The sequence below is a fragment of the Papaver somniferum genome, unplaced genomic scaffold, assembly GCF_003573695.1.
Source record: "Papaver somniferum cultivar HN1 unplaced genomic scaffold, ASM357369v1 unplaced-scaffold_79, whole genome shotgun sequence".
In the NCBI taxonomy this organism is placed as follows: domain Eukaryota; kingdom Viridiplantae; phylum Streptophyta; class Magnoliopsida; order Ranunculales; family Papaveraceae; genus Papaver; species Papaver somniferum.
In genome coordinates this window covers 1,382,048-1,407,161 of record NW_020650859.1, presented here as the reverse complement: position 1 = coordinate 1,407,161, position 25,114 = coordinate 1,382,048, and the positions used below count along the sequence as shown (strand labels likewise).

The 25,114-nt window shown below is 34.8% G+C and overlaps 1 protein-coding gene across 1 annotated transcript; it reads right to left on the bottom strand.

Moving 5' to 3' along the window:
• Window positions 1–18,262: 18,262 nt before the first annotated feature.
• Window positions 18,263–19,984, bottom strand: LOC113344562 (SKP1-like protein 21). Its single transcript, XM_026588514.1, has 2 exons — window positions 19,716–19,984; window positions 18,263–19,422 (listed from the first exon to the last, which is right to left on the bottom strand). The coding sequence occupies exon 2, from the start codon at window positions 19,390–19,392 to the stop codon at window positions 18,517–18,519; it is 876 nt and encodes a 291-aa protein (XP_026444299.1). The 5' UTR covers window positions 19,393–19,422; window positions 19,716–19,984; the 3' UTR covers window positions 18,263–18,516.
• Window positions 19,985–25,114: the final 5,130 nt, after the last annotated feature.

Below are 25,114 nucleotides of genomic sequence, written 5' to 3'. Positions count from 1 at the left end.
AACTACTACTGTTTTCGATTATATCAAGTCCAAAATTTGAAAATTTTCACTTTTTTCCAAAATATGATTTTTTTGAGCCAGTCTATATTCGGAGGTCTGGTTAACTACTATTGCTTTCGATTATGTCAAGTCCAAAATTCGAAAAGTTATTTTTTTCCAAAATCTGATTTTGAGCCACTCTATATTTGGAAGTCTGGTTAACTACTAAAACTTTTGATTATTTCATGTCCTCCGATTGTAAGTTTATCTCCCCAATGCTACTCAAACTTTTTCCTAAAAATTTCTTCTTTGCGAATGCTACTCAAACTTCCGATTGTCTCCTTATCTTCCGAATGCTACTCAAACTTTTTTCTGAAAATTTCATCTTTACGAAAGGAGGTGAAACGTCCAATTGTGCACTTATCTCCCGATTATATAACGACAATTTTTCCATTAAGAAAATATGCGAGATAAGGGGTGACTCAATTTAAGTTTGGGTGACCCTATTTTTCTTTTACTGTTGGCCCCTAATTCCTTTTGAGTGGCCCATAAAAATGCTAGAAAAATTTTCATTGTTTAAATTTGTTCCAGTTATCCTGAAGAGAGGCGCTCTAAATATGCTTCAACTCTCATTAGTGGCTAGCTTATATCATTTCTTTAAATTTATTTCAACCATCCTAACGAGTATTATGTTAAGTTGGCATACGCCTCAAGCAACTAAACTTCAGTTGCTCAAAGGTTTTTGAAGTTCGATATTTGTGGGTTTAAACTTGTCTGAAATTAGTTGCTCGAATTCCTCATCAACAGGGAATCTTTCGATTTCAGGGAATGTTCCGGTTTGTTAGAAGTAGGACCAAGAAGTAGATTCTCTTTAAATGGATGAAACGAAAACCTCCCAAGAAATCCCCCAATACAGGAAATCGAATTATCAGGGCAATTGTTAATAGACATAGTAATCAAAAATAAAACCACATTAATCACCACAACCATGGAAACCATCTCTTGAATGGTTTACTAAGAAACATCTGTTGATGAGAAGAAGGTGTATTAGTTGGTGATGGTGTATCTGTTGATACTGGATGTATCATATTATCATTTCTTTATTGTAAAGAAGACGAAATCACAATCTTGTTGTTGTTTTCTATATCTGATGAAGGAATTTGGCGGTTTTCCTCCCCATTTTCCTTGATTGTATCCTTCGAAACCCCAGAATTACTTATAGGAAATCGAAAGGGGAATTAGGATTTTGATTATGATTTTGGGTTTTTTTCTTGGATTTGAAGCGACTGTGTAAAAGTGAGGAATCGGTTCACCAAACTTTGATTTCTTCTTTCTTTGGATTCGAAATTTCATTATATTTCTTTTAGTTAAGTTGATTAATTATGGATTAATATTGGACCAACGAGGAATGAAGGGAAGGGAGAAAAACAGTTTTGTCCAAAAGAGTCTAAAAAGGAACAGTTTAGTCCTCACCCATTCAACTAGGTACAAATTAGTCATTTTTTATGGAAAGTACATAAATAACCTTCTGTTTACAATTTAGTCCAAATATTTGTATTTTAGTCCAATCTGATTCATGATGATGTCAGCAGTTTTAAATAATAAAAAAATAAAATAAAATCAATTTATCTTTCGAACCGTTTGTCCAAAATTCGCAAACTTTATATATTCGGAAAGCTCTTTCCGAGAGATACAAAAAGAGTACCCATGTGACTATATAATTCTCGTTTTTCAAAAAAAACTTAGTTTACATTGGTGTACAAACATGTACACATATACAAAAATACAACATGTTTATAACCGAAACTCATTACCAACACCAGCTCCAACCCTCAACCACTCTTAACCCTGCTGCTGCAAACAACTACAGCACCTCAACCATTCAACTCAATTTTTTTATCCGTTTATGGATCTTTCCAATCTTAGTTGCACTTCTCTGCAGCAACACTACCCATCCAACAACAACATAAATTCTGCTCCTCAGTACCACAAACATCACACATTTTAGATTTCATCTTTGTAATTCCATCGACATTTGATATTTATTCGCATGATCACTACTTCAGAGTTCTACCATCTCAATAGCACCAGTTACTCAGCTGCACCATTGCTTGTACTGCAACATAAAAGCAAACCCATTTTTCCAAACTTACCATAGCATCACCTGCAATTGATTCACATCCAGCTACAGCTCATTCATACCCTGTAAGTGCTCAGCCAGAAACAATACACAACGATTCTTCAACCATGTACACGTACACAAAAATATGTGAAAAAAAACTTAAAAACACACACAACATGCCATAAATCAACTATAGCAGCATGCTGGTGTATAAACCTGTACACTCCTACATAAATATGAGAAACACATCTTCAAAACACACATAACATGACATAAATCAACTGTAACAGAATGCTTGTGTACAAATCTGTACACATACATAAGAAATACATCTAAATAATACACACAACATGACATAAATCACCTATAGCAGCATGATGGTGTATAAACGTGTACTCTCCTGCACAAATTTGAGAAATACATCTTCAAAACACATGACATAAATCAACTATAACAGCATGCTGGTGTACAAACTTGATCACATACACAAATAAATCAGAGAAAAATAACTTCAAAACACACAACATGCCATAAATGCAACTATATCATCATGATGGTATACAACCATGTACACATACACAACAAATCTGAGAAAAAAACTTCAAAAAACACACAACATGCCATTAATTAACTATAACAACATGCTGGTGTATAAACATGTATACTCATACACAAATATAAAAATACATCTTCAAAACACACACAACATGGCATTAATCAATTGTAGTAGCATGTTGGTATACAAACCTGAATATTCTTACACAAATCTGAGAAAAACAACTTCGAAACACATACAACATGCCATAAATAAACAGGAACAACATTCTGGTGTATAAACTAGTACACATACACAATAAATCTGATAAAAACAACTTCGAAACACATATAACATGCCATAAATCAACTATAGCATCATGTTGGTGTATAAACATGTACACTCATACACAAATCTGAGGAAAATATATTCAAACACACACAACATGGTATAAATCAACTGTAACGTCATGCTGGTGTACAAACAGGTACACATACACAATAAATCTGAGAAATACATTTTTCAAAATACACACAACAAATCATAAATCAACTATAGAAGCATAAATTGTATAAACTTATGCACTCTTACACAAATCTGAGAAAAACAACTTCAAAACACACACTACATGCCATAAATCAACTGTAATATCATGTTGGTGTACAAACCTGTACATGTACACTACAAATATGAGAAATACAACTTCAAAATGCACACAACATGATATTCCCCTGATTTATTATATATTCCCACAGGTGCACCAATAAGTACACCATTGTAAAACAAAGAAATTGTACTTTTTCATAAGATTTACACAGGTGCACCAATATGTACACCCCTGTAAAACATGCACAACACAGTGAAACACATGTACAATATATTTACAACGCAAGTCTTTCGTGCAATCACTTGAAAAACATGTAATTTAAGTGCCATGTGTACAAAAATGTACACCTACATACATAAGAAATACATCTTAATAACACACACAACATGACATAAATCACCTATAGCAGCATGATGGTGTATAAACATGTACTCTCCTGCACAAATTTGAGAAATACTTATTCAAAACACATGACATAAATCATCTATAACAGCATGCTGGTGTACAAACTTGATCACATACACAAATATATCAGAGAAAAATAACTTCAAAACACACAACATGCCATAAATGCAACTATAGCATTATGCTGGTATACAACCATGTACACATACACAACAAATCTGAGAAAAAAAATTTCAAAACACACACAACATGCCATAAATTAACTATAACAACATGCTGGTATATAAAAATGTACACTCATACACAAATGTAAGAAATACATCTTCAAAACACACACAACATGACATTAATCAATTGTAGCAGCATGTTGGTGTACAAATCTGAACATTCTTACACAAATCTGAGAAAAACAACTTCGAACACACACAACATGTCATAAATAAACTGGAACAACATGCTGGTGTATAAACCAGTACTCATACACAATAAATCTGAGAAAAACAATTCAAAACACATATAACATGCCATAAATCAACTATAGCAGCATGCTGGTGTATAAACATGTACACTCATACACAAATCTGAGGCAAACATATTCAAACACACACAAAAGGGTATAAATCAACTGTAACGTCATGCTGGTGTACAAACAGGTACACATACACAATAAATCTGAGAAAAACATTTTCAAAAGACACACAACAAATCATAAATCAACTATAGCAGCATAAAGGTGTAACTTCAAAACACACACTACATGCCATAAATCAACTGTAACATCATGCTGGTGTACAAACCTGTCCACATACACTTCAAATCAGAGAAATACATCTTCAAAATGCACACAACATGATATTCCCCTAATTTATTATATATTAATCCAAGCTCCGTTACTTTATGTAATCCAAGCTCCGTTACTTCAAAATTATTATGTAATCCAAGCTCCAGTAAAAAAAAACAAATGCATACTCCAACTTAGTACAAATTAAGAGTGAACATGTGTATATAGTTGTACACATGTATACCTAATTTGGATTTATACATCAGGAACGATGTGAGGATATCCTCAGTTATGTGTTCGACTCTTTGAAAATCCAGCCATAAGTTTTTGGTAGTTCCAAATGTGAGTGATACATTTCACATACAAGTTGGTTTTCAATTTCATTTATTTAAAACTAGGCCTTCTTAGGAACTCATTAATAATTCAAAAACAAACTATGCACAAACTAGTTAGGCAATCTAGAGAGTCCCATAGTATTTTAGGATCACAAATTTTATTGTATAAGCTTCCAAAGGTTCACCATGTAAGAAATAGAAAAATGAAGGAAAAGAAACTGCGAGATAATTTCCTATTAAACTAAGGCATACAAACTGTATAACTGAAAATTTTATTGAAATATGTCTGACATGATACTGCAAAAAGAAAAAGAAAACTTTGAGTCAGGAAGAATTATATATTTGTTTGTATATAAGAAAGTTGAAATGAAAATATTGGTTTGATAGTTTCAGGTTCATGATCAGTGAGGAAACAAAATGCTCGACCAACAAGCAGTATGATAAAATGGTGTACTAAGAAGTACACTGCGCAGTTGTTGCATAAATAAGTACACCTTGCATAACCGGTACAATAAAAGCAATGCAAGTAAATATTCTACCAGATTATCCTCACAAATTATACAAGGGAAAGAATAAATGTTGGAAAGGCTACATGTGAAGAATTTACCTTGCCAACTTTACTGTTGTGAGATGCAACTCATTTTGTTACTACGGATATTTTTATCTGTAAAAAAAAATGTAAGATGACAAGCCAAGATGGAATGAAAGAAAATATAATACAAATAAAGTAGAAGAACGAGAGTAACGGGAAAAATATCAGTGAGCATAAAATAAATTTTGCACATTGACCATTTAAAATGACTTTTATATTAATTTATGAACTTTTCAAAAGGAAATTACGAACTATTCAAACCATTGATGAATCTCGACGTAGCTTCAACTCAAATTAACCTATGCTAATGATGCCAAAAAATTCATCTAAACAGAAATCCATAAAAGAAAGTTCTATTTTTTTAATAGATATGGAACAAAAGTTAAAGGTGGAAGAGAGTCTACTGTTAAAATTTTCTTCATCTTCTATTCGTCTCTTAGATATGATCCGCACCTGAAAAATAAAATGCTACACATTAACTAGTTGCTTTGATGAAAAAAGATATAAACAAAAAACAAGTAAATTCGAAAGTTATTCCCAACTTCAAAATAATAACATGTTTACAACTATGTACACCATAATAATCAACATGTGTATGAATATGTACACATTAATAATTCAAAAAAAAAATGTGCATCAACTAGTTACAGAGAACCATATCAATAATTCAGTCCAAATCCATCAAAAATTGGAACCCAATCATATTAGATGCTCAAGCTATAACCTTCTTTGTTCGTCTCAGCTGAAACCATTTCAAATCGTTCTCTAAATTAAATCACCATATTACAAATGCACCAATTTGTACACTTGCATTGCAGGTGCACCGATATGTACACTTATAGAAGCATGGTAACGTGACTGTCAAGAGACAGTGTCAAGATAATCGCCAACTGACAAAATAAGGGTGGTACCTCTGGCTACGACCCATATCACCGCCACTGTATCCACCTATTCCTTGTGATCTACCTGAGCCACTGACTCTATCATCTCTCTGAGGAAATGGGGGTGTAGGAGTTTGTGCACAAGGTTGTTGTATACCAATTGCACCGAGAACAAGAACAAAAAAAAAAGAATGACAGTGAGAACTTTAAACTATTTCAGGAACTGAAGACAATTAACAAATCAGCCACCTGGCAGACCAATCAACACCATTGTCATTCTTGTTGGCATTGGTCTTCTACCATATATCATAGCCTATCCAACATATCAAACCCACTCCATGAGAAAAATGCAAAACTAGCAGAAGTAAAATAAAACCAAACTCTACGCAAAATGGGAATAAATTGACAGATGGGCATAGATTAATTGGAGAGAAAAGCCATCCACGAAATGAATAAATCACCAAGTGATAGTTATTGGAAATAAGATGGCACTGCAAAGGAAAACTAATGAGAACCGGAATCAACTTAAAGACCGTGATCATCAAAAGCTTAAATAATACTTTTTCTACCAAATGTCTGAACTTAGGATTACTAGGACTTAGGAGCCTATGAGACCAATGTACATGTAAGAACAAATGTCACTAGAACAATTAACTACCTACTTAAACTGATGCACATTTACAAATACAACATTTAATGGTTTCACATAGTTACTAGCTACATCCATTTCAATTTTCTTAGAGGCGTAAACCACTAACGTACTCATGTCTACATAAACTAATGCACATTTAACGACGTCTATGATGAATACATCAAATAAGGTGATTATATTTGCAAAAAATAATTTTCTGAGTTTATTACCTTCAAGGTTATTCTATTTGTATGTCCAGGTAGTTTCCCAAAAATGTCATCACCAAAATCATTATCTGCAGCTGTATTTTTTTCTGCTTACTCAAAGTACTTCTTCCTCCTACAAACACAGATCAATAATGCAAAACAATTTCAATTACAAGTAAAACATATGTACTGACGGTGTAGCTAAGAAAAGAATAAAATCTTACCACGAGGGAAATCAGGAACATCAACGTCTTCAACTTGAGAAATCAAATCAGGAGAGCAGATTTGAGGCAAACATAAGCTTAACAAATGACATCTTCTCCGAACACATTAGATCCATGAACCGTAATCTGTTTATGAACTCCGTTTTCTATTAACCGAAACAAAAATTATTTCTCTAAATCCTCAGATCTGATGAAAAATAAGAGGATTTTAAAGAGTTTCTCTCTTTGCTTTTCAATAGGAGGGAGGGAGATTAACTCAAATTAAATGATAAGAACATGTTCTCATCTTTAAAATCTCTTCCAAATGATGAAATCTTCAAATTGATTTGCTAAAATTTATTGATTTTGAGTTAATCTTCGAGAAAAGGAACTGCTGACGACAATTTAGATTTTTCGAAGATGAATCCAGTGCTGTTCGATTATCGTAATTAGGTTTGAAAATTGAAACTTCATTGAAACGACAATATGTTGTTTTTTGTTTTTTTTCTTCGTCCAGGAGAGCTGTTTCAATGAAACGAAAATGAAAACTAGAAACTGAATTACGAAGAACATTTGTCTGTGGGGTATTTTTTCCCAAGGAAAAGTTGGTTCTGGACTGAATCGTTCGAAAAATGATTAACCCGTACGAAATTTGGTGAATTTGGATCTCTGTGTACTAGGCCTGAGATGGCAGGATTAAAGTGTCTAAAGCCCACTAATTTTGGGACTAAACGTTAATTTCTTGTGAAGGGAAAGCGTGTTGGGTCCTATCGGGTTTATCTTATCCCGGGTAATACAGACACGTCTAAAATGGTCATGTGTCTGAGTTAGATTCGTATCCGATACTTGGACGCGCATGTGTCCGGGCAGATGCACCAGTGACATCACACTTATATAGATAAAATCAAATCAGAAAACCCTTTTGTCTCATATTACTCTCTAGATGCACTATTTTAATATAAATGTCTATTAAAAATACCTGAATTTTTTGTATATGTATTGTTTTGATAGTATATTAATTTGTTATTTTTAATAATCTATTAGCATTGTTGAGAAATTTAATTTTTATATATATATAAATATTTTGTTGGAAAACATTACTAATTTCATAATATGTCTGTATCCTAGTTTTTTGAAACTTTGTTTGTGTTCACATTATTGAGCCCGTGTCCGTGCAACCCCTTCTTATCCAATAGTGCGGTGAGTTGACATAACTTACTTTTGATTAGTAAGGTCGTTCGGATTATGAACGGTTGAGATATGGGGGATTAGGATGATTGGATATTTGGATTTTTTTTCTTTTAATCTGTGATAGAAGGTTAATCTACGGATGTGAAGTTTTTTAAAGGTATGTATGACTATGGAGACCAGAGAGAGGTGAACTAGAAGTAAAGATACAGATGACTTGGGATCTAAGTTTGTGTATTCGTATTACAAAACTTTGAAAAACGGGTCATAGATCAGTTCACGGGTATTAGACGTGACCGTTATAGCACGTTATATCGGGTGTGAGTACGTTTTGGGCAAAAAATATGTTATTTGGGAAAAAACATGTTTTTTTGTGCATTTTTTTTTCTAAATAACGAGTGTGATAACGGTTAAACAGAAAATAGAAAAAATTATGATCTGAAATTCCTATCTAACGGTTATAACGTGCGTGAAAACGTTCTAACGTGTCTAAAAAACGTTGTGACTAAGTTTTTTTTATCTTTTAATATTCCCTCCGTCCCTAAATGGATTACCTATTCATTTTAAAAAAATTTCCCCCTAATAGATGACATGTATCATAAAAAATATGATATTTTTAAAATTACCCTTTTAATTGAGTATTGATAGAATAAGAAATATGTATAATATGATAGTCATGTTTATATTTGTGTCGTAGGTGCTTTAAAATGCTTTTCAATGATATAAAATTTACAAATATACGTACTATAATATTATAGTTTAAAAAAAAGATCATTCCTTAATTTTACTAATAATTATCCATAAGGTATAATAGTAAAAAATAGTTAAAAATACTCATATTTCCTTTTTTCCTTTAGGAATTTTGCAAACTCGATCTAGGTCACCTATTGAAGGATGAAGGGAGTAAATTCTTTTAAAATATTTTTAGTATTTTTACTATATAAATATATGAAAGTTTGACAAACCGTAACTGCAAATTTTAGCTATTAAAATTTTGTAGGGAGCAACTATGCAATACATGCATAAGTGATGTGAAGAAAGAATCAAACAATCATCTGTAAAATTTACAATAATATTTCGAAAGGAATGCGTGCAATTTTTTCGTCAATATAAAAAAATAAATAACCTAGATAGGTAGATTTGTTCCTTTATATTTTTCTCATTTTAAGTTTCAACAAAGCAGTGTACTTGATTCACTTGAATCTTCAAGTTGATCCAATTGGGGAGATAAAAAAAAATATGTCGCATCCGTTGGTTAATTTTTCTTTTCATTTCCTTATTTTAGCAAACGAAAACATCATTTTATTATTATTTTTCATTTTTTCTTTTTATATTCAGCCTTTAAATACACAAAAAGGTGTACCGTTGTAGTAAACAAGTTTGAGAGGTAATTTTAGTATTCTTATTAAAATTTAAATTTAAAATGAGTATTTATCGCTAAATTTATTGTTTGTTGCTATGTAGTTTATTTATAAGCAAACTTGATTTTTTTCTTCATGAGAACGGACAATGTTGGTGGTGTCGAATGTTATATCTGAACTATACAAGTACTTTTTTATTTCAACAATTAAGTTATGGAGTAGTTTTCTTTCTTTTTTTTCAATGCTTTCATCATTTTGTCCATGTTGTTCATGTGCATATATATTGTAATTTAAGATGTTGCCATAATTTTATAATAACGCTTCAAGGAATTAACAAAACTTCAAATCAAGACATTTCATATAGCCAATAAAATCGAGAAATATTTTTTGATGGAGGAAGATTTGGATGGGGGCATGGGGGACAAGTAAGAAATCAACATGTGTCAACAGTATTTTGACGGTTTTTAAAGAATAATGTTCTTATCTTGCTCTACCAAATTTGCCCTTCTTTAGTTTCAACCTTTGTAACCATATATAAAGGATAAATTGTTTCCTAAATTAGTGGTAAGTTTTCAATACCGAATGCCGTTTAGAAATACCGAATGCTGTTTAGAAAGGAAAAAAAATCGATTAGATATTATTCTCATAAAAATTCTGAGAACGAAGATGGCCTAGACAGTTCAAGGGTTAAAGATAACGATCTAAAATTTTATCTCATGTTTCTAATTAGCCCCCCAAAAAAAAGTCACCCATATGGCAGAACCGTGCAAACTAAATCAAGGCAAAAGACTTGTAGCATACGAAGATATTAAGATATGTGTGGGCTTGAGACCCATATAGCTGGTCCTTAGAGTTGAGACCCATATAGATGGTCCTTCCTGTAGGACCAATGTGGTCAGTCCATTAGAAAGACTCATGAGGTCAGTTGCTATTTTGAGACCTCTCAAGTTTAGTTTCTTGAGTCCCAAGTATTGGTCTTGTATAAATATATGTTTGATCAATGACAATAAGTACGGGAAATTATTATACCAAAACTTGATATGGCATCAAGAGCCAGTTGAAACCCTAAAACCTAAACTCGTTCAAACCCTAGAAGATGGGAGGTGATACAGAATCATCCAAAGGGAATAAGGAGGAGTATGATATGCAGAAGAAGAACCCAGTATATCATCTGGGATCTAGTGATGGTCTGGGAATCATCATAACACCAATTGTTCTAAAAGGAACTAATTATGATGAATGGGCTAGAGCCATGAGGAGGTCGTTGATAGCCAAGAGAAAATTTGGTTTCATTGATGGAACCATCAAAGAATCCGTAGAACCAGATCAATTGGAAGAGTGGATTGCGGTTCGCTCAATGCTTGTTTCCTGGATTAGTAATACGTTAGAACCGTCGGTTAGGTCAACTTTGGGAGATTATGATGATGCGAGTTTGTTGTGGACACACTTGAAGAATAGGTTCTGTGTTGTGAGTGGAACAAGGACATGCCAGCTAAAAGCGTCATTGAGTGATTGCAAACAAAAGAAAACGGAAGGAGTTGCTGTGTATTATGGAAGATTGAACAAAATATGGGATTAGATGGTGACTTGTATGAAGATACCCCAGTGCAAGTGCGGACAGTGCACTTGTAATATTGCAACTCAGGTAAGTATGTTAAGAGAAGAAGATTTCTTGCATTACTTTTTGATTGGCCTGGATTCTGTATACAGTTCTTTGCGTGAACAACTGCTAGCTAGAGATCCACTGTCGTCAATAGATATGGCATATCAAACAATTGTCAACTCAGAGCGTCTTAGAATTGGAGATGAAGGTGTGTTCGCAGATGTACAAGATAATATAATGGCGTTCAAAATACAAGATGAACAACGTCTGAGCTCCTATGATCCTACCAAATACTGCAAACATTGCAGCAGACAAGGGCACTCCGACGAGGGCTGTTTTAAAATTATTGGATACCCTGAATGGTGTGTAGACAGAATAAAGAGTGTAACCGGATATGGGAGAGGAGGTAGGACCGGTTGGAGAGGCCGTGCTGGTGCTGGGTTTGCAAACGGAAGAGGAGGCAGAGGACAAGGTGGCAGCACTGTATGTGCACACAACCTGCACGTATCACCAGCAAACCAGTCTGGTGGCACGACTTCTGCTGATGGGTCAGACCTGGTGGGAGTTACAACGGCACAGGTTCAGCAGGTGCTTGAGTTTTTGAATACAAGAAAGTCCAGTTCACATCTACAAGGTAAGAAGAATAAAACATCCTGGATTATAGACAAAGGAGAAACCAATCGTGTCACGTGTAAAAAAGATGACATGATAAACGTGAGAGATATTAGGGAATGTTCTGTTGGACTGCGGGATGGAAAATATGCGCACTCTGAGAAAATAGGAACTGTTATTCTTCCTGGTGGTTTGAGACTCGATAGCGTGCTTTACGTACCTCAGATAATCTGTAACTTAATAAAGCATTTGGAATAGGATGTATAACTGAATGATGAGTGACAAAATCAGGAAACTGTTTTGGTTTTGAAATACCACGCATTGATCTAGTGACAACATAAGGCTGAGGAGCAGCAGTTAGGATAATAGCAGAATCTGATGATTTTAACTCAAAATATGTTTGTATGTTATCATTAGATGGAATAGATGAAGATGAAGAAGATTCATAATAAAAATATGTCTCATCAAATATCACATGTCTAGACATATGAATTTTCTTATAAATTGGATCAAAACATCTATAAGCCTTATGCGTAGAGCTATAACCAATGAACACACACTTTACTGACTTTGGAGAAAGCTTATCAGGTCTATAATATCCAACATATGGAAAACAAGTGGAACCAAAAATTCTCAAAAAGAATAGTTAGGTAAAACATGAAAAAGAATCTCATAAGGAGATTTCATGGATAAAACAGGAGTAGGAGTTATATTGGTAAGAAATGTGGCAGTAAGAAAGGCATCAATCGGAAAAAAAATTGGACATAAAGAGTGAAAAATTACGGTATTACCCATTTCTGTAATATGTCTATGTTTTCTTTTTCCCAAACCATTTTGTTCTGGTGTTTTTGGACAAGAAAGTCTTAAAAAAATACCTTTAGAATCTATGAATTGTATAAAAACTCCTTTTGCAAGTTCACATGCATTATCTGTTTGAAAATAAAGAATTCTTGTAGAGAACAAATTTTTAGTAAGATTTTTGAAATGAACAAAATAGTCTAAGGCATCAGCTTTCAACTTCATTGGATAAATACAATGAAATATATACGCATCATCTATGAAAACATATAGTATTTCTAGCCAGCATAAGAAAGCACTGGTGATGGTCCCCAAACATCAAAATGTATAGGTGCTAAAAGATTGGATTCATGGGTTTTTGAAAGGCGAAAAGGAAGTCTTTTACTTTTGACAATTTCACATGGATGAAAAAGAGATTCAGAGGACTCATAATTCAGAGAAATAGACTTGTCAGAACTCAAATGATGCAAAATTTTCTTAGCTGGGTAACCTAATCTATTATGCTAAACAGAACAAGAAGCAAACATAGTAGAAAAGGATATAACATGAGAATTTGAGATAAAGCATAAATTGTGAATTGGATACAAGTTATTGATCATTCTACCCTGAGCCAAAATTATATGAGAACTTAAATCTCTAATCTCATAACTCCAAGGATCAAAGACAAAATAACAACAATTATCCCTAGTAAACTGAGCTATTGACAGTAAGTTCTGAGTTATTTCTGGGACTAATAAGATGTTATCTAGTCTGAAATTTGCAGTAAAAGTATGAAGTATAGAACTAGCAGTTTGAGAAATATCAGGAGTCTTACCATTACCAACAACCATATCTAATCCCATTATATGCAGAAGTATTATGCAAAATTGTTGATTCTCCAGTCATATGCCTAGAAGACCCTAAGTCAGAAATCTGAGTTGTAGAAGAAGCACCAGAAGGATCATCAAACATAGCTGAATTAACCTGAACACCACTGAAAGCTTGCTCCACATTTTGTACACTTGCAGCATTAGAAGACTGAGCATTAGTATTGGTAACTGGTGGATGGTAACTAAAAAAGCACCTACTTGCAAAATGACCAGTTTTCCTGCATATTTGACACTCCACTGTGGAGAAATCCACAAATGGTCTTCTTGCTGCTCCATCAGAAAATTCTTACTAGATTTAGTAGACCCAACACCACTTTTGAAAGAAGACCCACTCTTTGAGGTTGAACCATTATTCTTGAAATTCTTTGATTTACCTTTACCATTTTTACCACCATTATGAGTATTCTTCACGTAAAACTCTGTGGGATTAGTAGTATCAAAACCAGAACCAGTTTCTTGACCATGATGTTAATCACTAAGCCATTGCTCATGAGTTAACTGCCTAGCCTTCAATTCACAAAATGTATAAGGTGTTTCACGATTTTGAGCAGCTATAAAAAATGTGTCATAGTCTCTACCAAGACCATTAAAATCATACATCATAATATCAGCATCAGATACTCTATCATTAATTGCTGCCAGAGAATCAATAATAGCCTTCAAATTATGTAAGAACTCACTAATAGTTTGAGATCCTCTTCTTAACCTATATAACTGATTAGGTAGCAAATTACGTTTTGCAACAAATGGAGACCTAAAACTAGTTTCAAGATATTTCCAAATCTGGCAAGTAGAACTCATTCAAAGAACATCCCCTGAAATTGTTGGTGTAAATGTTGCTTTTAGACAACTCGTAACAAAGCGATCTTCCTTTCTCCAATATACCCATCTTGGATTAACACTCGTAACATCATTAATAGTGATTTTTGAAGGAGGTTCAACAATTTCACCACTAACATAACCATAAATATCCGCAGTTATTAAGACAGACTAAAATTGATCACGCCATAATAAGAAATTGGTATGATCTAATTTTTCTAAGATGAAATTACCGATGTTATTAAAAGGAAAAGAGAATACCCCGAATCTCCATTAACAAAAGCAGTAGCAGGGAAGATATTGGATCACCATCTTGATTCAGTTGTTGTTGTTGTTGAAGATTATTCATCATTCCTCTAGTACTCGACATGAAATTTGATGAAAGAATGATAAAAGATGAGCTGAAAGATATTGAAACGTATTTAGTATCCCTAGATTCCAAGAAATCAAGAAGTGGGTGAAGATTCGAAATTTTTTAAGATTTGTTTGATCTAAATCGCGATTGAATCACACAATGTGGAAGATACGTATTGAAAACTTGTTATTACAGAGAAAATTCCCCGACCGACCCCAATGATACCATGGAAAATTTTATTACATAGTAATGATAGAAATTATTATTAAAAATATATTAATTCGATAGGTTACACAAACATATATGGGATGTTTTATACATTGAGAGACAGACTCCTATAGTCAAGTCAACATGACCTTGACTACTACCAAAACTAGGTTTGCTACGTATATGCTAGCCTATCTAAATTTAGTTCAACAACAGAATCCACAAATATAATCTTTCCATTTTTAAAAGACTGCAAAATCTTAGTGTACGTTCGGGGTAAACCTCTATGGAGGGCGACCCAGACAATGAAGCACTGCCTAGGAATGCAATGAGTGAACCGTACCAATGGATGCCAATCTTTGTTGCATACATATTCTATTCCGTAAGGCATTATACGTGTGTTTCAAAGTGTATTCTCTGGACTATCCTGCAGTCCATACAATCCTATCTTCTAGCAGGGGGTCTTTGTCTACTCTATTGACATCTATACGGATATTTTCTATGGCGCTAGCAAGATTAGGTGTTATCTCTATTTCCTCTAATGCAATTTTTCACACTACAATGAACCATCTGGCTATAGACTACAGTCGTGTCGGAGAGTTGGTTCAATCCAAGGGTTTGCAGATCTCTTATATCTCCACCATTGATCAGGTAGCTGACATTTTCACAAAAGGATAAACATGGCCAGGATTTGAACTTCTCAGAAACAAGATGAAAGTGCTTCAAAATCTGCTCATATCAGCTTGAGAGGGCTAATAGCACACAGTTCGTTGACACTCTGTTTACACTATTATGTGTTGTCATCCTTTGTTATCTCTTCACTAATTGGTCTTGTATAAATATCTGTCTGTCGTCTTGTATTGGCTTAAGAGAACTGTTTTCATTTCCAAGATTTCTGTAATAACATTTCCATGATTAATGGAATTCCTCTGGTTCTACTAAACGCGACTACATACTAGCCCAAAGGAAGTCTTTTCAAGTAGATAAACGTTACAATATTGATTAATAAAGCAAGCTAAGCCTCTAGAGTTGATTGACCAAAAATATTCTTATGGTTTGTCCGCTCGATTGCTTTTGTGGATAAATTGAAGTGGAAATCCCGGTGTTATTCCACAAAAAATCAAACTCCATTTTAAATGTTACATTGAAATACAGTTTTCCGGTGATCCTATTTTACTGTTTATAGTAGGAAATAGCAAATACAGCAATCATGAAATGATCACGGATGATCAAGGATTGCAAGAAGTAAAGACTATCCCGCTGAGTATGTACTAGCAAAAAGAATATGTAATTGGACACGTGTCCAAAGATTAAGGCAGAAGTAACTTAGTTGGATATAACCATGCTTAGGAGATGGTCCTCATTGCTAGTTCTTATCCTATTTAGTCAGCCCTAAGAGCATTATTGTAACTTGAAATACATCCCTACCCTTTATAAGGGAAAGTGTGAGATATTTGTAGGAATCCTTTTTCTTCTTCTTACAACCCGGAGCTCAACGAGAACTCCAACCCCTTTGATGGAGTTTGTGTGTAACACTTACGAATCATAATGAAAACCCGTGGATGCAGACACCATTAATGACCGAACGACGTAAAAAATCTCGTGTTCATGTTTACTTTGATGCACTTCATCTCTTATTTGTTAGTAGATCTCCATCTTAGAGGTTAGATCTCATTGGATGTAGTTGTAGGATTTTCTACAACTATAGAGTATCTGCAGCATCAATACCAGCAAGAGCAAGTCCTGCCACTTGACAGGATCTTTAGTGTCGACTAAGAAGCACAAGTTGCATCTCCCCTAGTTGTTGTGTATACACGTACGTTAAAACACTCTCTACAGTCAAATGGCGCCAACTTCATAAATGGACTGGGATTTATTGATGGTCCCTAGCTTGTTTTTCGATATTGTCCACTCTCGACTGACATCCCCACATATATCAACTTGATAAGGCATGTTCCGTTTTGAGATTAAAACACATCTTACACGAGGGAACGGCTTACAGAAATTAAAACACACAATTAAAAGAAAGCAAACGATTCCCACTCGATTTATTACCAACAAAATATTCTCCAAAATTCAAATTTGAGAGTCAGAATCGCACAAAAAAGCTAACCCCCGAGTTACATCCTTGTCTGAAACTGAATCAAAGAAATCTATTTCTGGTAAGGTACAACATATACATAAAAATGATGAACATTAACAATGTTACAAACTTACTGTAAGATATATCACGAACCAAATCCAGTGTCAATGTTACAAACTTAATATAAGGGATACCACTAAGGATATCATCAACCCGATTAAACAAAGCAACAAGGTTACGATCCATCTTATCAAAGAAAGTAGTGATGATATGATGCGTCAGATCAAAGAAAGCAGTGATTATATGATGCGCCAGACCGACGAAAGCAGTAAGGATATGATGCGCCAGACCAATCAAAGCAGAAAGGAACTGACATACAACTATGATAGCCGTAAATACACACAACACTAGGAGGGGTTTATAAGGTAAAGGTGCCTTAATTGCTCCTTCGATAAGATAGTAAGGAACTTTCGCAAAAGCAAGAGCAGGAGCTGCGACAACGGCTAAAGCTGATGAAGACGCCATGATCGATTGATTGATTGATGCAAAGATATTTGGTGCAGCAGTATATATATACACACAAGTCAAATCCTGTATATATTTATATATATGTATATATATAGGGTTCTCTACATCAGGGATCACTTTCAGTTTCTTGGACCAGTGGACAACCCTCACTTGAATGGCAGGAAGTAGCTAGCTTAGGTCCGCATACCGACCTAATTAGAATCCGTGTAGCACCTCCCTCCCTGCAGTAGGCCAGCATTTTATGTCAATATTAAACGCTCTAAAGTCAAATCTGGTGCAAATGCAGGGCCTAATGATTGAGATTACGACGGTCATAATTTAGTAGCCTTTCCATGACCGAGCAGGGAAAAAAAACGGCAAAATAACAAGTTTCCATTCCTAATGATTTCTAGACATTTCACTCAATTTCTATGGATCCTACACACAGTTGTAATATCGATCAACTAGAGGTGCGTAGGACATGCTGAAGAAATTGTAAATTGTGCTTAAAGAAATAGCCTGAAATGTTAAAGCGCATCGATATCCAAAGAACCTCCAATTGCATGCATTACAAGGACTGGGATTTATGTTTATTTGTTTGTCAGAAGTAAAATTAAAATTTCTCTATCGTTCTGAACATTACATAAGCTGTTCCACACATGAATCAAAATTTCATTCTCAGGCAAATTATTTTTCAAAGAAGAAGAAAACATACAAACAAATGTTTGAAAACAGCATCGAAGTCTCTATTTTGAGTCTAGCCTAATAGGGTAAGGTATCTCCTCAAGGAACCATTCCGTTCAGTGAAGTAGGAGCATGTTTTCCTTGTCGGCCTAATCAATGGATCTCCTTCCAATCTAAATTCAATCTCCTAGCAAATTCCTCTACTTCCCTGTCGATTTCTTCCTTCATTGCGGGGTCTAGCTCATTATCTTCAAAGTCATCTGCTAAACCGTGGACTTCTGAAATCTGACTAGAAGAACCGGTGCTTACTTCACCTTTTAAAACTGCACAAGGAAGTTCCTTCTTGTCTTTATCACATGAGTCTTTTAGCTTATCTTTCCTTTTACGGTTTTTCTTTTTATGTTTAGGAGCTTTAACCACCTTAGAATCATCATTGATAAATGACAACAGATCGTCAACAGAGCACTCAACGTCCACCTGCTCTTGTTCAACCTCAGCAGCCTTCTGCTTCTCTTTCTCCTTCAATTCTTTCCTCTTTTTGGCATAAAGTCGATTGAGCAGCCTGATTCGCGAATCATCAGGCATGTTTCTTATAGGCTCCAACTTCTCCTCCTCTGTGAGATCATCAGGTATGTGAAATGTCTCGCGAATTTCCTCAGTTGTTTTCCCTTCAATCATCCGAGCAAGTGCTTTGCAGGTGAGATCAACCAAAGGTTTCAGTTTTAAACTGTGAGCAGCAGCAGCTAAGTCACATAACCTTTCTTGATCAATTCTGATGAACTTCTCATCAAAAGATCTGCGCTCCCTATCAGAGCGACCCAGCACTTGGTGAAACCTACAATAATCGAGTACTAAGCTTAATATATCTGTATTAGTGACTCGTTCCGGAAGTGGAATAGCAGTCTTCTTTGATGATCCAGTGCTATTTTGGAACACTTCTCTGCAAACCATCGGGATAACCATGGCAACCTCTTCTTCTACTTGCTCGATTGAACCATCAAAAGTTCGTAACCAGATGTAAGACTTCATAGCCGTGGTTCGGAGATGTCCCCTATTCCACTGCAGAAAAATTATTAGTCCTACAAAATCTAGTAGAGGCAATATCACAAACAAGTGGCGTGCAGAAGCAAGATATTGGATAATTGATGGGTATCAACAGAAATTGAACAAATTAAAATGAACGATAATTATAATTAAACATCAAAAAAAACAATTTACTGTAGATGGCATTTAGTTATCCCACAATCAAGAACAAGAGTGATTCAGTAAATGACGAATCTGAGGCAGTGATGAAAACCATGTCATAGAATTGGGTATAATTACTAAATGAAGTTGAGAGACATGTCAAGTACCTGTAAGGTGAATGAAAGTACCGTTGTTCTACTACTGCGACTGGCTGAATCCGACCACCACTGGTTTTGATTGAAGCGGGCAGAATGACAAAACGTAATGAACGAAGAGCGGAAGAGAGAGACGACGAAACGGACTGGATATCGAGTTTTATTAACATAACTGACGTTAATTCTATTAACGTTTTGACCAAGTACGTAATTGACTAACGGCTTAATCGGGTGATAGTTAGACCAAATTATGCAAGGTTCATTTATGCAATTTCCTTTATCCAAAATCAAAACTTCAAATACTCACTCTGTTCCATTTTAATTGACAGGTTTATATAAATAAATGTTTCAAAAAAATAAACTGTTTTTCTAATTGGAAAGTCAAAAGTTATTTTAATTTTGTGGGACCACTTTTTTTTTTAATTTCTTTTGATGACAAGTATCATGTGGACCACTTCACTTTACTTGTTTTGTTAACAAGTGACACGGGACCATTTCACTTCACTTTTTTTATTGGAATAGAAAGTTGTTATTGGAAGAAAACAAATAGCACAGACGAAGTATTGCGTGTTAGGTGGCTTAGACCTGCTCCTATTAGCGCAGGTGACAAAAAATGGCACAAGGTAGGTTTTCCTGTTTCTTGTGGGTTCTTTAAGCTAGATAGTGATAAGACAGAACAATATAAAACTGTACTTGCTCATTTCCCTGTTATCTCACATGTGGTCTCTCCGCGGCCTTCTTCTATACGTTTGTGGCAGCTTACTATTTCAGTTGCATGGTACTCAGAAGCATAATTTTGTATGTCTATATTACCAAACAGATTAGGCCGATCACACACTTGCTTTTTAGACCGGCAAGATTCAGACTGAAGTGTTAAAATGGAAGGAAAAACTCCTGAAGTTTTCTTTTTTCATATATATTGGTCCTGAAATTTTCTATTATTACATCGTCTCTCACGTTAAACTGCAGGGAAAGTGAAATGGCTGAGTGTCTGACGGATAATAACCCCAAAGGTGACTTGAAGAAATCTGTAAAAGAGCTGGAACTATTCATCCCTGACGGACTTGAAGATTGTAAAACTTTGGCTCGGTTCTACTCAAATGAGTTATTCACCATTAATCAGAGCCATGAAGATCCTTTCTTCGGTTAACAACATGATGAAAATAGTAACTTACTGGCTCCTTTTCGTAAGTTAAATGTTGATGGAGCGTCCAACGATTGTAATATTGTAGGAATAGGTAGTATACATACTTAGTGCTGCAGGTGTATCTTTTGTTGCTTGTTTTGCTCAGCCCTTTTCACAAACAAAACCTCTGTTGCTGGAATAGGGGTGCTTCGGAATGGCCGAACTCATTGGCCTGACACTGACAGGTAGAAGTTAAAACCTCACATTGGTTCGTAGAGGGTCTGGTCAGTAACATTTTGTCCTTAAGAGAGTTTTTTGTATGTAGAGAAACAAATGATGCTGATTATCTTTTAACTAAGAAGTCTGTTAATGAAGAACTGTTTTTTGGAAGTTGTTGTTTTCCGTAATCTACCTTTGTAGGTTCAGTTCTGAACAGTTATGTAAGGGGAATTGGCCTTACCCTGTATGTTAAGGTCATAATTTCTGTCAATATATATCTAGCTTTACGCAAGTACTTCGTTCTGGAAAAAGAAGAATTTACATGCGAGATTTGCTTGAAACTTGAGCATGAAAATCACTTGTTATTTTAAGCTTTACGCAGAGTTGTGCCTGCACTTCATTATTCTTTCCCCGGTAATGAAATGCACATTACTTATTCAGGTGCACTGATATGATACTCATGTTGGCCAAGAGAAGGTCTCCCATACTATGAGAGTCCAGGGCCGGGCCTGATAGGGAAGCAGGCAAAGTGGGGCTTGCAGGTAACAAAAGCCCGGGGGCAACAAAAACCCTTGTACCAACAGGGGTTTTCATTGAAAAAGGAAAGCTTTGGACTGAACTATAGGTTACATTAATTTAAAGGGTTTAAAACAAATTATCTATATAATTTAATTTTGAGAAGGAACATTTTAGTTTTTGTTTATTTCGTTCTTTCCCCATCATATCTACGGCTCTCCTGCCTCCTTTCTTCCCAGATCAGGGCGCGTTATAATTTCTTTTTTTCAATCATTCTTACAAACCCATAAAAACAACTTACAGGAATCTGGATTGATGCCCTAATTGAACGTTTCTATAAGTATAAAAGGTATTGATGATGTTTAGGGGAGAAAAAAAATGAATCAACTCGGGGCAAATTTTTTTCAGAAACGACCCGGATGAGAGCTGCAGCTTTTCATTATGTGTTGCGTTTGCTACCTCCTCTGTACAATGCAGCTTCCTTGCTCTTGTTTGTTCCAGATTCCTCTAACATTTATGTTATGGGTCACAATAAGTCCCTCGAGGTTCAGATTGTATTTTACGTGCTTGAATTCCTTCCTACGTATTCACTTATTGTAAAGTATAAATCGACAGATCAAGCTTTATAAACTTAATTCCTGCCTACGTATTTACTTATTGAAAAGTATAAATCGGCATATCAAGCTTTATAAACTTTGTATTCTCTGTCAGGTCAGTCCATGTTTCAACTCTTCTAAAATCTTTTTATTGCATATTTCTCCGTATTCCTGATAATACCTGCGATAATTGTTGGGTGTAATAATCAAAAACAAGGAAAAAATTAAATAAATAAAAATTATTGATACTTAGCTCATTTATAATGTAAGTAATCGACTTGATGAAATAAACGAGCTCTCCATATCTCCGCAACAGCAACAAGACAAAACTTTGGAAAAAACAGAGTGAGTCACGTGTTCAATACGTTGTTCTTAAGATATTGGCACCCGGCTACACTCAAGAGTGATGTTATAGCCCTCACAGGACGGATATCTCCAGGATAAAACAACCTACTACACCTACTACTAGCATATGTAGTAGATGCTCAACTTTAGCTTGGCAACTCCGAAAAAGCCTTTAAGGAAAATCGCGAACGCATAAAAAAAAAACATTTTCCTTTAGGGGCCCTCTAAAATATAGAGCACCCCTTTCCCATAGATTTTACAAAAGTAGTGAATTTCTTTATATAATGGAATAATACAACTTAAAAAAGATGAACTCCTCGTTGTGGGACTAAAAAGCTTATATAGTCCCTTAACACAACTACAAAGTGGAGACTCCAAGGTATGGGACTAATAAGTTTTTCATTCACAAAAGAAACAACAAATTATAGTTTTTTACTAAAACCTTAAAAATCATATTTAATTAATCGTTTTCCATCAATCCCCCACATGAATGAAAACTCAATAAAACACGAAAATACAGATAGATCTTAAATAAACAATCCAATCTCACGACCCGAATTGACTGAACAGACAGACAGATCGTGCATGTTGAAGTCATATTAGCCATCCCAACGTCATCTCCTTCACACAACAGTATGTTGACCCCAGGGTCATACTATGGATTGCAAAAATCATATAGTATAGAGAGCTTTCATCTTTAGTTCCTCACATGTAAAACTAAAGGTTCCTTTCACCAAAGTGAAAAAGCATGAACTAGTGAACCTTTGGTGACTCTAGGTCCTAAGTTCCAGCAATACCAAAACCATCGAAACGAAAATCACATAAAAAACACAGGAAATACCATTTTTAGGCAGAGGTGTCCATGAGGTCTTGAACCTTTGATTAGTGAGATATTACCGGAATTACATTCTAGAAACAGTGAACTATGTCTTGAACTGCTAGTGTTTGATGTAATTCGCGATAACAACCACGGATGATATCTCCAAGATTGCCGCCAAGCTCGTGTCGTTTTGTCCAATGTGGCCCTGAACATATCATGTTTCTCAGAATGCTCTAGAGAATCAAAGCTCATATTCTCATAGGAAGCAGCCCCACATTCTCATTCAGATAGGTGAGTTTCCATAAAGAGTTTTATGGCTACACCCCATTTCAATCATTAATTGAAACTATATAACTCATTAATACATCTTAAAAGTCATCCTTCACATGCAGTCACAATATCACGTCTACACCATAGGGAAAGGACAAAGAATGAAATTCGCCGATAGTGTTTACCTTTACCCACCACAAATTAGTTGTCTCATTCAAAACCTTGATCTTGGGATCTCCAGTCAGAAAGGTTGAGTATCCTTCATGGCAAGTTTAATTTATAAGCTTAAGTGAAAACATATCCACTAGTAGACTTAGACTCTGAGCCAATTATCAAAAAAAAAAAAAAAAACCTTCTTGCTAGAGTGAAAACATATCCACTAATAGGCTTAGACTCTGAGCCAATTATCAAGTTTCTATCACAAAGTCCTTCAAGGACAACAAGATACCTTTCATAAATCAAACAAAAGGTAATAAAGTATTTTAAGTACCATAATACTCTACTAAGTGCTTCCCAATGCTCTTGCTCTGGACTACAAGTATATCAACTTAACTTACTCACAATATAGGCAATGTCGGGACTCTTACACTTCATTAAATTCATCAGACATCCTATAAATCTTGAGTATTCAAGTTAATATACTCCATTACCCTTATTTTTCTCGAGTCTACAGGAAGAATCGTATGGAGTACATGCAGGATTACAATCAAACTAATTGTATCTCATAAGAAAAAATTCAACATAATGAGAACGACTAAGACAATATTTTTTTGATTATATTTTTAATCCTTATCCCTAAGATTACATCAAAAGAACCTAACTCTTTATAGTCAACGTTCTCATTCAGTGCATGTTTTTAGTGGAATTAATCACATCTATGTTTGTATCAAGTATAAGCATATCATTAACATACAAGCATACAATCACACAAGCATCCTTAAAAAGTTACTTGTAAATACACTTGTAAGATTCATTAACTTAAATCCACTACACATTATCATATGATCAAATTTTCCATGCCACTGTTTACGTGCTTATTTGAAAACCATACAAAGATTCATTCAATTTACAAACTTTGTATTCATAAACTTTCACTACAAAGTCCTCAGGTTGGTCTATGTAAATTTCTTTATCTAATTAACGGTTTTCGAAAAGTTGTCTTAACATCCATCTGATGTATCTCCAAGTTGTTTATGGCAGCAATATCAATTAGCATCTCAACAGAAGTAATTCTTGTCACAAGTAAATAAGAATCAAGGAAATATACACCTTTTTTTTAGTTTATAGCCTTTAGCTACCAATGAAAACATCGCACAGTTCCATCTACCTAACGTTTCCTCTTAAAGACTCATTTGCATCCCATAGTCTTAATCCCTCGAGGTAAACTACCAAGCTCACAAGTCTGGTTCCGACGGACTAAGTCCATTGCACTAAATGAAGCTTCTTACCAGAATGGTGTTTCAGTAGATATCAAGGCTTCTTACAAGTCTGGGGCTCAGACTAAGCTATGCATGTTATG

What these genes read in the sequence shown, in the direction of transcription:
- LOC113344562 (XM_026588514.1), bottom strand. Translation starts at nt 19,392, where the DNA reads ATGAAGTCTTACATCTGGTTACGAACTTTTGATGGTTCAATCGAGCAA.